This window comes from Schistocerca serialis, chromosome 1 (genome assembly GCF_023864345.2).
Source record: "Schistocerca serialis cubense isolate TAMUIC-IGC-003099 chromosome 1, iqSchSeri2.2, whole genome shotgun sequence".
NCBI lineage: Eukaryota > Metazoa > Arthropoda > Insecta > Orthoptera > Acrididae > Schistocerca > Schistocerca serialis.
Genome location: NC_064638.1, coordinates 798409901 through 798424224, shown reverse-complemented (window position 1 = coordinate 798424224; position 14324 = coordinate 798409901). Strand labels below are relative to the sequence as shown.

General features: G+C 44.1%; 1 protein-coding gene across 1 annotated transcript in view; it reads right to left on the bottom strand.

The window, feature by feature from the left end:
• Positions 1-14324, bottom strand: part of LOC126434484 (tenascin-like) — a 172203-nt gene that overhangs the window by 80824 nt on the left and 77055 nt on the right. Inside the window, exon 4 of the mRNA XM_050090456.1 lies at positions 4258-4401. Within this exon, the coding sequence (XP_049946413.1) occupies positions 4258-4401 (144 nt within the window). The remainder of the gene's footprint in view (positions 1-4257; positions 4402-14324) is intronic.

Below are 14324 nucleotides of genomic sequence, written 5' to 3'. Positions count from 1 at the left end.
TCTTTGTGGGCTACCATTTGCCAAAATCTCATTTTCATATCTCAAACAGTTTATGAGGTATGAATGAGGTATGAGAGATTTACAAATGTTACGTTCTGGCTGTATCGCTGGCACGCGCGATCACAAATGAGTATGCTACATCAGATCAGTTTTCATGAGATTGGTGACGGAGTCCTCCACCTAAGTCTAAAGTAAAACTCCATACTTCGGCTAAATTTTGAATGCAGCGACATATTATGTAATATCCACTAAAAGCAAAATCATAGCGACCCCTATCTTTCATTGCCAACTTTTTCGAATTTCTCGCAGTGTCTTACTTAAATGCAAATACCACAATAACTATACCCATTAAAGAAATGATGGGTATGTCATCATAAGGCCGACATATGAAACTATATGTAACGCAAAAATGAATATTTTTTACCTAATAGTTTTCGTAATATCGTTTGAGAAAGACTGCAGAGGTTGCGGCTCGATTCTGTCGCCGCAGCTCGTTGCCGACCGGCCGAAAGCGAGCAGCGTCGGCCTTGTCTTCCGACCGAACAAATGAACTCGCCCAGCGCTTTCAGCGAAAACTGGTGACTGCACATCGGCCGCCCGGTCCTGCGCGTCGTAGTGAGCCGTCTACGAGGGGCGTTTGAATAGTCCGTGCAAAAATAAAAACTACCTGCGTGTTTGGGGTAAACCTTTTTTTATTTTTCGACACAGTCTCCTTTTAGACTTATTCACTTCGTCCAACGCTGTCATAATTTGTTGATCCCTCCCGAATAGTAGGAATTGTCCAAGTCAGCAAAATAGCTATTAGTTGCTGCAATCACCTTCTCGTTTGAATAACATCTTTGTCCCGCCAGCCATTTCTTCAAATTTGGGAACAAATAGTAGTCCGAGGAAAACAAGTCTGGAGAATAGGGGGGATGTGAAACGAGTTGGAATCCTGTTTCCATTAATTTTGTGACCACAACTGCTCAGGTGTGCGCTCGTACATTGTCTTGATGGAAAAGGACATTTTTCCGGTCAATTCACCGGCGTTTTTCTTGCAGCTCGGCTTTCAAGTGGTCCAATAACGATGAAAAATATGCACCTGTAATAGTTCTACCCTTTTCTATATAGTCGATGAGGATTATCCCTTACGAAACCCAAAAGACAGTCGCCATAACCTTTCTGGCCGAAGGAATGGTCTTCGCCTTTATTGCTGATAACCCATTGTTTAGATTGTTGTTTGGTCTCAGGAGTATAGTAATGTATCCATGTTTCATCCACAGTGACGAAACGACGCATAAAGTCCTTCAGATTTTTCCTGAACAGCTGCAAACAATCCTTGCAACACTGCACACGATTCCGTTTTTGGTCAAACGTGAGGAATCGCGGAACCCATCTTGTGGATTGCTTTCTCATGTCCAAATGTTTATGCAAACTATTATGTACCCATTCATTCGAGATGCCCACAGCACTAGCAATCTCACGCATCTTAACTCTTCTGTTCATCCATCACCATATCATGGATTTTATCAATGGTTTCTGGAGTTGTAACCTCCACAGGGCGTCCAGAACGGTCAGCATCACTTGTGCCCGTATGGCCACTCCGAAAATTTTGAAGCCACTTATAAACTGTTCTAATCGAAGGTGCTGAGTCACCGTAATGTTTATCAAGCTTCTCTTTAGTCTCCTGAGGCGTTTTGTCTTTCATAATGTTTAATCACCACACGAAATTTTTTTTCGTCCATTTTTTGACAATCACTCGACTTCCTTGATTCACACGAATGCCAAACGCAAAGAAATAGACCAATATGGCTGAAACTTGGTGTGCGTTCTTTCCAAAGATGCTACTAACTAAACATGACCTCGATACGCGCTGGTGGTGCTATCTCTCGGACTTTGCACGGACTTTTCAAACGCCCCTCGTATATTGCGTGCATAATGCCTTGGCCGCTAATGGTAGGGCGCTCAGAGCGCTTTAGGGGAAACGCGGAGCACTGGAGGGGAAGAGCCGTTCTGAACTAAAGCCTACACTAACATTTTTGTAAATATTAAGTGGGACCTCTAAAAGCCTACATTTGCATGGTCACCATTCAAAAAGATCTACTGTCACGTCTCCTTTCGTTAGTATCTAAAAAGAATTCCGCCGAAAATGCAGGTATTTATTTTCCCCTGGCTTGTTAACCATTGGTAACTTTCAGAGAAGCGTCACGAGTGACGAATTTTAAGTAAAACCTACACAATTCTATTGTTGCCATGTCATAACTTGCTTCTTTTGTCAAAATGCAGCGGAGTTACACTGTCTCACCTCACTAACATGTTGAGCAGACACAGTTGCGACAGCATTCTTAAACTCTGGTTTATTAAGTGAGGTCAGCAACGTATGAGAAAGCCCGTCGTCGGTACAAAACAACTTGTAATATCTTCACGAATGTTATTGCAAAACCCATAGCTTTTCTCGTTTTAGCAGCTATCCATGGCCCTTAAAACTTACATTCTTTCACCCAAAAAGTCTGCAGTTGTCGAAATAAAACGGTAGGTAATAAAGTTTTGCTAACAGATAATGCTATCATTTGACAAATCTCGTTTCGATATCTGAAATCATTTATGAAATATGAGGAATGCTGTGGGTATTTCGCTCTGGCTTTATAGCTGGCGTGGCGCGATCGCAATTGAGTGTGCTACATGCGATCAGTTTTCTCGAGATTGATGACAGTTGGATACCTCCACCCAAGTCTAAAGAAAAATTCAGTATGTTAGCTAAATTTCATAAGCAACAACATATTATGTAATACTCACCAAGCCGTCCGGAGTGGCCGTGCGGTTCTAGGCGCTACAGTCTGGAACCGCGTGACCGCTACGGTCGCAGGTTCGAATCCTGCCTCGGGCATGGATGTGTGTGATGTCCTTAGGTTAGTTAAGTGTAAGTAGTTCTAAGTTCTAGGGGACTGATGACCACAGCAGTTAAGTCCCATAGTGCTCAGAGCCATTTGAACCAATACACACCAAAGGCAAAATGATATCGACTTCTATTTTTCATTGTGCACTTTTCCAGATATCGCGCAGTGTCTTAGTTTCACATAAATATCACAATAACTATGGTCATTAACGAAATAATGGGCACATCATCATGAACTTGACATACGAGGTGCGACAATAAAGTAATGACACTGATTTTCTTTGCAACATGTGGTAACCCTGCAGGCTTGTGTAGGCACAATATCTTTGACCTTGGTATATAAGCTGCTACAAGTCCAAGTAGCGCATCGATGCAACTGCTCAGTCGTGAGTTGTCCTGTAATGAGTTAACGCATGTTTGTGTCTCTCGTCATGGAAATGGAACCGCATAATATTGCGCAACGGTATGCCATTTCTTTTTGCGTCAAACTGAGTGAAAACGCGACGACAACTTACGGTAAGCTTCAGAAGGCTTTTGGAGAGGAGGTTATGTCACGAACTCAAGTTTTTCGTTGGCATAAAATGTTTAGTGAAGGCAGAACGAATGTTGAAGATGAAGTGTGAAATGCATGCTTGTGTGCTTCTTTGATTTCAAGGGAATTGTTCATAAAGAGTGGATGCCTCCTGGACAAACAGTTAACCAATATTACTACAAAGAAATTTTAGCAACACTTCATAAAAGAGTACTTTGTGTCTGTGCGAACATTGCTGATAATTGGATTCTGCATCACGATAGTGCACCGTCCCATACTGCTGTGTCAGTACAGCAATTTTTAACCTCAAAACCTTATTCACCAGATACATTTTTTTTCTATTTCCAAGAGTCAAAACGGTGGTCAGGGGACACCATTTTCAAACAACACAAGATGTCCAAAAAGCTGTGACGAGGATCTTGGAGTATATTACAGAAGATGAGTTCCAGAAATGTTAGCATCAGTGGTAGAAGCGCTGGAAAAAGTATGTGCAGTCAGAAGGGAACTACTTTGAAGGCGACAACACTAAACCTGAGTAAAACGGTAAGCAACAATTTTTTTCACATCAGTCTCATTACTTCAGAGTTGCACCTCGCATAAAGCTATTAGTGAAGAAAAAATGATTGTTCTTACCAAAAAGTTTGTGTAAAATCGTATGAGAAAGGTTGCAGGGTGCGCGCCACGGTTCTGTCATCGCTGACTGGCCGAAAGGTGGAAAACACTTATCGGCCTCCCCTTCCGAGCAAACGAATGCGCTTTGGACGAAAAGTGGTCACTGCGCATCGACCACCGTATCCTGCGCGAGCTGTACATGAGAATACGTTCAGTATGAAGGATGAGCGATACTCACTGCAGCTCATGATGGTGTAGTCGGGCGCGTAGCCGTCCTCGCAGGCGCAGGTGCCGCTGCTGACGCAGCGCACGTGCTGGTGGTCACCGTCAACGGCCAAGTAGCACGAGCCCTCCACGTCTCCCGTGCACTTGTCGTTCAGACCTGAAACATCGCACCGTACTGCTCTGTAGCCGCAGCACAGCCCTCATACCTTTCAAGTGGTTCAAAATGACACTTAAGACTATGTAATATGAACAAGCCAGCAGGTCATAATGGATTTCTAATTATTCGTTGAATACGGATCGAAATTAGCGCCCGGATCATTGACCCGTGTGTCGGCTCTCAACATACAGGGTGTCCATGTAAGGGGTCCGTAGGCCCTTACTATAAGTTTGCACTCGGCACAGGTCGACAGGGCAAACAATCGATAGTGTGTCGTGTTGCGAGAGTGAGTGTAGAGTTGAATCAGTTCCCTGGTTGCGGGCCGAGCCGTGTGGAGGCCAGTTGCTGGAATACATGGCTGACCGACAAAGGGAGTGGCCATCACCGCGGTTTAACCCTTTTGTGTTAGAATAATACGGGAAAGTGAAGAAGTATAATTACTAGAGTGATCAGTGATATTTCTGTGCTGATATTTTTGGTTTCGCGTCTACCGCGCCGGCATCATTTGGATTGCAGTGTTGGATTGCAGTGTTGGATTGCAGTGTTGGATTACAGTGATTGAATTTGCGGGTGACGATAATGAATAGCGAGGAAGCCTGTGCTGAGATTAGCCGTTATTAAATATGTATGACGAAGGCAGTGGCTGTCTCCTTTTTCTTGTGTTTTAGAGACGAATATAGGTTCTTGATTAATGAAGCTGTGTTGGCGTTCTTCTTGTCACCAGACATTTCATTATTACAGCATTTGAGAAGGACAAAATGGAATGTAACAACTCCGTAGCAGTCAAATCCGATTGCCAGCCCCATTAGGTACACGGTCACATTAATTAATATTTATTTGGGCTGCTATTCAGATCCCGATCGAGCGGGATACATAAATCGGACTTGTTACATCCAGAAAAGGGCACCCTAATTTCAAAATTAAATATCTCGAAAACAAAGATCGATAGAGGAATGCAGTAAATGGTATGTTTATTGTGAAAGCTGTAAGAAGTTTATACAGCAGTTTGAAATAATAGTTACAAAAGCTGCTAACAGATGGTGCTGCACGCTGTACAGCTCATATCAGCATACATAAGTGAAATAATCGGATCAAAACAATCTTTGCAAACAATCACATCACAATGTTTTCAAAATGTTCACCATTGGCACTACAGAGGTGGCGCAAACGAAGAATGAAATTCGCCATCACATTTCGTAGTGTGTCAACCGAAATGGATTCACATGCCACAGAGATCACCGATTCAAGCTCGTGCAGCGTGGCGGGATGCTTCGGGTAGACCATGTCTTTCACTGTGCCCCGCAAAAAAAAGTCACAGGGAGTCAAATCCGGCAAATATGGAGGCCAATCCATGCCTGCACCAGTAAATTTGGGATATTCCAAAGCAATGACTCGATTCCCGAAGTATTCCTTAAGAAAACGAAACACTTGTTCGGTCCGATGTGGTCGGGCTCCATCTTGCATAAACCATTCAGTACCTGGTCGATCCTCTAACGCTTGCTGTGTGGTAACAAATTGTTCCAAAATTGCAACGTAACGTGCACCAGTGACCGTTTCTCGAATGAAAAAAGGGCCAATAATGCCTCTGCTGCATACTGCAGCCCACACAGTAACTTTAGGAGAATACAGGGGTTTCGCTTCACACCAATATGGCTTTTCGGAACCCCAAAATCGCCAGTTCTGCTTATTCACGTATCCATTCAGGTGGAAGTGCGCTTCATCTGTAAACCAGATGCAGCCAACATCAAATCCTTCACTATCAATCATTGTGAGCATCTGATTAGCAAAGACAACCCTTTGTTGCACAGCTCGTACGGGTATGGCCTGGTGCCTTTGAATTTTGAATGGAAACATGTGTAGGCTCTTTCTCAGTATTTTCTGCGCGCTGCAACGCTTCAAACCAGTCTCAGATGCAATTCTTCGGACGGATGACATTGGATTTCGCTGAATAATTCCAGAAACTGTGGCGATATTTTCAGGCGTAACTGCGGTTTGCTTGCGGCCAACATGCCCCACTAAATCATCAGTTACGCTGCCTGTTCGTTGAAATTTTGCGAAGAGCGTACGAATGGTTTTCGCATCGGGTCCTTTTGGAACATTAAATCGTGCTTGAAAACTTCGCCTTGTTGCCGTAGGACTCTCTTCTAACCTGTGGTACTCTAGCACCAGAAAAACGCGTTGTTCAGTAGAGTACATGGTTTTAATCTCTTCCTTGGGTACGTTAACCTCCTTTCACGTTTCAACAGTGGTTCAAATGGCTCTGAGCACTATGGGACTTAACAGCTATGGTCATCAGTCCCCTAGAACTTAGAACTACTTACACCTAACTAACCTACGGACATCACACAACACCCATTCATCACGAGGCAGAGAAAATCCCTGACCCCGCTGGGAATCGAACCCGGGAACCCGGGCGCGGGAAGCGAGAACGCTACCGCACGACCACGAGCTGCGGACATTTCAGTAGTGGAACTGATCGCTCTGGGCTTCGGATCACTATTTATACTAGGCATTACGTATGGTGATTACAGCACCATCTGTTAGCAACTTTTGTAACTATTATTTCAAACTGCTGTATAAACTTCTTACAGCTTTCACAATAAACATACCGTTTACTACATTCCTCTATCGATCTTTGTTTTCGAGATATTTAATTTTGAAATCAGGGAGTCCTTTTCTGGACACCCTGTATATCGCGCTGTAACCGCGAGACCGCGGCGTGTCTTGGCGGTGGAGAGTTGGCTGTTGTTCAGCCGCGTGGTCTACCCTGGCGGTGCGAGACGAGTGGGACGAGTTGACGGGACAAGGCTGTAAGCTCTTGCTGTGAGCACCCGGGGGCCACGACTGTGGTTCCGAGTCACTATTTGGTGGGAGCGGTAACGGATGTCTTTAAATTTTCCGTCTGGAGGCAGGAATGATGGACTAGTAACTCGCCTAACCTGGGGAGTGGTATTTCGCCGCCGTGGGTGCAGAGAAGACGAGGGCTCCGGTGACAGAGCGCGTGGCTGCGTGACTGTGCCCAGTTGGGTACGCTCGCGACGAGTACACGGTCGGGTGTGAGGAACCTTTGCATCGTAGTTCGCCTCCTGTTTCTCTGATAAACTGCAAGTTAAGTTGGTTAAATGTTTAGATGTTAACTGAAGAATTTTGGTTTGTGCAACCAGCGTCTTTTCTGCCTTGTGGCCTCCTGCGTTCGGATTTCCTGTCCCCGTCGCCGGTGTAATTATAGACCGTGATCTTTTGGCTTCTTATCAGTACTGCCTGGGAGGAAGTGTATTTTTGGACAGGAATTAAGGTTCCTGATTTGATTCCTCCTCCTCCTTTGGCTTCGCATGAGGTCGATGTGATTGCTGAATGTGAGGCGTTGTGGGTCTGTTCGTCCGCTTCTAGCCTGAGCATCCTTCGGGAGACAATTGTGGCCGCCCTTACACCCGGACATTTTGGTGGTAAGACATGGTATTCAAGTTGTTAGTTATTGTAAAATGTTAAATGGTTGTATTTTACTCTGATTGTTTTTGGCTACTGTTTAAAAAGGTTAAGTTTGCCTTTCATTGGTGGGATTTTAAAATTACGTGGCTTTAAAATTGTTAGTTATGGTAAAAGGTGAATGACTGTATCTTTACTTTGATTGTTTTAGTCTACTTGGCATCCTTTGAAAATGCTAGTTCTGTCTGCCTGTTAGCGAGCCCTTGTAATTTAACATCTTGTTGTGCCAAAGATTAAAAGAAGTTGGCTCCCTACATGTTCTGTAGCGAAATTGTATGCAAATTGGTGGTTTTTGTTTCATTACTTGGAAAGTTTTAATTTTGTTATTAAATGCTTTACCAAAGTCTGTTTTAAGTAAAATGGCTTGGCTGTTAACGGTAAAGTAAAGTTTTTAATTTCATTACTTGGAAAATTTTGATTTGTTATCAAATGTTTTATCAAAGTCGGTTTTAAGTAAAATGGCTTGGCCGTTAACTGTAAAGTAAATTGTTTTGAAAAGGCACTCATGCCTACTAGCTTTTTGGATCTGTTCCTGGTCAAGTGATAAAGAAATGACTTTTAATGGGTGAAGTAATCAATAAAGAAATTGTAAGTTGCAACTCGACAGTAACCAACTAATTTTGGGCCAGTTTCCCAACTGGGGGTTTTCCTTGATTAATCGTAACACCCGTCTCAATCATATTTATCGAGAATGTACTGCAGAACGAACAGTCGCAATAAGTTGGAAAGGATCGAAGATCACTTTCGGTTACAAAAAGGGTGGAAGATCGGATGCTCAGCATTACCCCATCTGACAAAAATTACGTAGATACTCCTATGTAGTGCAGAATTGGCCACTTGATGTACGAAAGGAGGTGGGGAGTACTTTGTTGTCAGTAGAGAAGCAGTAACAGCAAAATGGGTCAGTCAAGAGAAATCAGTGACTTTGAACCTTGACCAGTTACAGGATGTCGTCTGAGTAATAAAGCCTTCAGGGACATTTCCACCGTTCTAAGGCTGCCCAACTCGGCCGTTGGCGACGTGATTGTGAAGTGGAAACGCGAAGAAACAGTCAGATCTAAACCAAGACCAGACGAAGCTCATGTACCGGAAGACAGGGACAGTGGAACATTGTGGAGGTTGGTTGTAAAATCTCGTACTGAATCAAGGGGGGGAGGAATCACTCTCAGTTCCAAAGTGCTACCAACAGTATAGTTAGCACAATGACTCTGCATAGGGAGTTAAAAGGAATGGGGTATATTGGTCGAGCGACTCCTCATAAACCACACATTTCAGCAGTCAGTGTTAAGCGACACATGTGGTGGTAAAACCAGCGACACCACTGGACATTGGACGGGCATAAGCAAGTGATCTCGATTGATGAATCCCGCTATACACTGCGGAAGGGTTTGTGTTTGACAAATGCCTGGAGAACGTTACCTGCCACCACTTTTAGTGGCAACAGCGAAGCACAGAGGTGGTAGTGTTACTGTGTGGAGGTATTTTTTGTGGTCAGGTTGTTACCTTTCACTGTGTGTAAGAGAACACTAAATTCGGAGGGTTATGGACAGATTTTACAGCGTTGTATACCGCCTACGTTAAAGGAACAATTCGGAGATGATGACTGTCTGTGTAAGCATGGTAATGCACCATGTCATATAGCAGCATGTGTGCCAATGGTCTGTGCACAGTAGTATTTCTGAAATGGACTTCCCTACCTAATCTAAAACAAATGGACTGTCGATTCCGCTCCAGACCCCAGGATCAACTGGTTTCGGGCCTTGAGGAGGAATGGGCTGCCATTCCCCCACAGACATTCAGACGCCTCATTGAAAACTTTCCCAGCAGACTTGAAGTGGTCATAATGGTGAATGGCCGATACATCTCATATTACTGTCCAGAATAGTTGTCTTCATACATCTGATCAAGTGGTGTATAGCACAATACTGCTGACGTCAAACTGTTGGCGGATCCTGAACAAAAATCTTCGTTCAACATTAATGTTCCTGGAGGAAAAGATGCTTCCTACAAAGAATCGTCACAGCTTGTTTTAATGATACACGTTTTGTGCGATATTCTGAGCACAAGTTACAGCCAGGTGCGGGCCGGATTGCAGTAAGTTACGCTGACCAGTGATTGTGAAGTGGAATGGAGGCCACAGGGCTGTCGAAAAGCTGAAAAGAGTAAACGCAGCGGTTCGCATGGTGCAAGCTGTAGGCAGACAGGGCCCACTGGGACAACCGGGGTGTGGGGCGTACATGACTCAGAGCGACGTGTTAGCGAAGCAGAGGCGCGCAGTTGAATATAATTAGGTGTTGTTTTCTAACGTGATTCATTCAAGTGTGGCAGCTCTCCTGGATAGCGGGGCGTGTCACTCCGTCGGGCTACACGCAGCAACAGATGGGGCGACAGTGTCCCAATCCACAGGAGGTCATTGGTTCGACCCTCTGAGGCTGACGTGGGCTCCGCAGCCAGCCAGGGTGGGCCACTCTTCACCTCGCTAACGCGGGCAGTCGTCTCGGCTCTCGACACACGCCGGAGACTTCTGTGACGAGGACCACAGATTCGGAGGCCGGATCACAGGCAGTCATTGCCGCCATGTTCCCAGCTATGCAAGCTGAGGAAGAAGCAGCAGCGGGGCCAGCCTACGGCTTCTGGCGGAGCAGCGCGGAGACAACGAGGACAGCGGTCACTGAGTCGGCTCTCGGAACTCTACAGCTGGCGCACAAGGCCAGCACAACACAGCATTGCGTTACACAGGCCACTGGGGGTGCTTCCTCAGCATTGCAGGGCCACTGATGCAGACAGAGGTGAACGAAGTTCTGTAGAGGAAACGAATAAATCATTTGAAAATTTCTCGCCGAGTTTTAATACAGCACCTCCTGGCACCCACCCATTACATTTGGTGTCAATACGCCGCATTTGGCGTCTGATACCACAACATTTGGTATCAGTCACAACAATACCAAGTTTCAGGCATTATCTCCCACCACGGAAACAAAGTGGCCGATGGCCTTTAATTAACGAGAGAGAGTAGCAGCGTTTGCGTAGAATTGTCTGTGCTAACGGACAAGTAACACTGCGAGAAATAACCGCAGAAATCAGTGTGGGACGTACGACGAACGTATCCGTTAGGACAGTGCGGCGAAATTTGTTGTTAGTGGGCTATGGCTGCAGACGACCGACGTGGGTACCTTTGCTAATAGCACGACACCACCGAGCTGTGTTTACAAGGAATGGACTGGGTCCTCTGTTCCATGCCAACTGATCATTGATTGGAAATGGTTATGTTCGGCTACTTGGAGACCATTTGCAGCCATTTATGGACTTCACAAACAACGATGGATTTTGTATGGATGACATTGCACCAAGTCACCAGTCTACAATTGTTCGCAATTTGTTTGAGGAACATTCTGGACAATTTGAAGGAATGATCTGGCCGCCCAGATCGCCCGACGTGACTCCTCTCGAACATTTATAGGATGTAATCGAGAGAACAGCTCATCCAAAAAAATCCTGCATCGGCAATACTTTCGCAGTTATGGGCGGCTGTAGAGGCAACATGGCTCAGCTTTCCTGTAGGGGACTTCCAACGACTTGTTGAGTCCCTGCCAAGTCGAGTTGCTGCGTCGCTCCGGGCAAAAGTAGATCCGACACGATTTTCCTTGCCTTTTGTCACTTCAGTGTAGTTTTATTAATATTATCCTGTCTGCGGGGGACAGAAAATAGGGGTGTTAATTATTTATAAAATGAGCTTGGTAGATATTAGTAAACTAAGACGAGATAAGTGGATCCCTCTACTTCTTTCCTTGCATCAGTTGTTCGTTCATCACACATGCTGTATTCTTTCTAAATTACAGGACGACCATAAAAGACTTTAGCCCTGAAATTTCACTAAATGTGACTACACCAATGAAACGCTATTGAAACACTAATCTCGATACCACCTTGCAGTAACGAAGTGATGCGCTTCAACATGATCGATAATCTTATCATGAGACATAACTGATTAAATCGTGTGGCTGCACATGTGGTGGGAGGATAAAGTCAATTTAGGTGACGGTCAGTATTAAGAAAACTCTCATCTACTTCAGATGAAGATCTACAGAAGGATGGATTATGGATTATTTACTTATTTATTTTCTTGAATCATCCGTCTTCTGACTGCTTTCATGCGGCTCGCCACGAATTCTCGTGTGCCAACCTTTTATCACCTCAAAATAGTACTTGCAATTACTTCCTGGATGTATTTGTCTCCATCTTCTTCTAACGTTTTTACCCTAGAGCTCCCTGTAGTATCACGGAACTTAACCCCTGAAGCCTTAACAGATGTGTTACCATTCTACCACATCCCCTTGTCAGTGTTCTCCTCGCCGATTCTGCAGCGAACCTACATTTTTCCGTACCTTATCAATCCATCTCATTCTCAATCTTGGTCTGTAGGAGCACTCTTCAAATGCTTCGATTATCTTCTGTTCCGGTTTTCCCACAGTCCAAGTTTCACTGCCATACAGTGCTGTGCTCTAAACGTACATTCTCAGAAATTTCTTCCTCAGATTAGAGCCCGTGACTAATACTAGTAGAGTTGCTATTTTTTCCAGATCTAGTCTACCTTTTGTGTCCTCATTGCTTTGTCCATCGCGGGCTATTTTGCTGTCTAGGTTGCAGAATTTCTTAACTTTGTCCACTTCGAGGTTTCAAATTCTTGCATTAGGTTTCTCGCTGTTCTCATTTCTGCTATTGCTCATTACTCTCGTCTTTCGACGCTTTACTCTCAATCTGTTTTCTGCAGTCATTAGACTGTAATTTTTCTTTTTTTATCAGCGAGGGCGCCAATGAAATCGGCGATTCTTATCGTAGATATCCTTTCACCTTGAATATTAATCCCACTCTCGAACCTTCCTTTTATTTCTGTCGTTGCTTCTTCGATGTACAGATTGAACAGTAAGGGTGAAAGACTGTATCCCTCTCCTACACCCTTTTTAATCCGAGCACTTCGTTCTTGGTCATCCACTCTTATTGTTGCCTCCTGATCCATGCACATATTGCATATTGTCCGTCTTTTCCTATAGCTTACCCCTATTTTTCTTAGAATTTCGAACATATTGCACCATTTCACGTTGTCAACGAGTTACCGTGTGCTAACTCATGAAACAAATCCTGACTTGAAATTACATCTCCGCGCTATGGCAGAATATCCATACTTACCAAGTGTTCAGACGAGAGTGCCCTCCGAATCTTCCCTCGTCTCTTCCCTGATGCAAGTTTTAGCGTTGGCAGATTTTGGAAGGGCTGTAGTAGCCAATATGCAGCGGCTCTCAGAAATTATTGTCTAAGGAAGAGCGTGGCAGAAACTGTACTGAATCTTTTCTTAGCAGAAAAAGCTTCGAGAATGGCCTCGAAGGTTCTTCTAGGAAATCTGAAAAGCTAATAAAATGACTTCATTTTAAAATAGGCGCGAAGCTTCGGCTCGGCTGTTGAGATTCTCAACCGATGGTGATCTTTAAAGAGTCTTTCTCGCTTGCACAGAAATAAAGGAAGGAACAGCCTCTAACCTTCAGCTACGTCGCAATGTTCCCATTTCATGCAGGTTGCAACTTCAGGCCTAACTACTGTACATGAAAAGTTACTGGGGCTGCAAATCACAAGCACCTACACAGAAAAAAATAACAGATCCCACGAGGCATCGCCATGTAAATTGAGAGAAGAAAAGTGAGACTGATACGACACAGACTTCGCCAATAGCCAGAGACATAGTACTGTGAAAAAACACAGAGGAATAACATATGTCTCTCAACTAATTTCAAACGCTTACGTTCATTCCTACACTATTCCGTGCATTTCAAATGTTTGACTTAGCATAGTTCCAATTACACATTCATAAGACTTGTCGGTACATCAGATCAACATTTGATATGTAAGTAATGGTTTCGCAATGAAAGCAAGTATTCGAAACCACTTGCCATTAAACATTATATGCAAATGTGGCGGAAACCTAAGTAAATAATAAATTACGAGTTTCTGGGCCGTTATAAGAACAATATGTTGGAATCACGTAACGATGTGAATGGCTGGAAGAAAATTTGACTAATAGAATCCAACGAATGATCCACAGAAACGAAAGTAACGTCGGGTATGCCCATAGAAGCGTAATAAGACCTCCAGTGCTCACAATATACGTAAAACGATATATTAGATGGGGCAGCGGTATAGCCATATTCGTTTCGGTACCGTTATACGCAGGGAAGTATCGTCTTTGGGGGATCGTGAGGAGCTGCTGAAAGGCTTGCACACAATTTTAACTTGATTTAACGATTGACAGCTCCCCTTAAATGTGGGTGTGTAAGGGAAAGATCCCGATAGTGTATGATAACAAGATTAGTGACATAGATCCTGAGCGCTTCAGATCGTATAACAGTTTAATCATAACATTAAGAAGTGGCATGAAATGGGGTGAA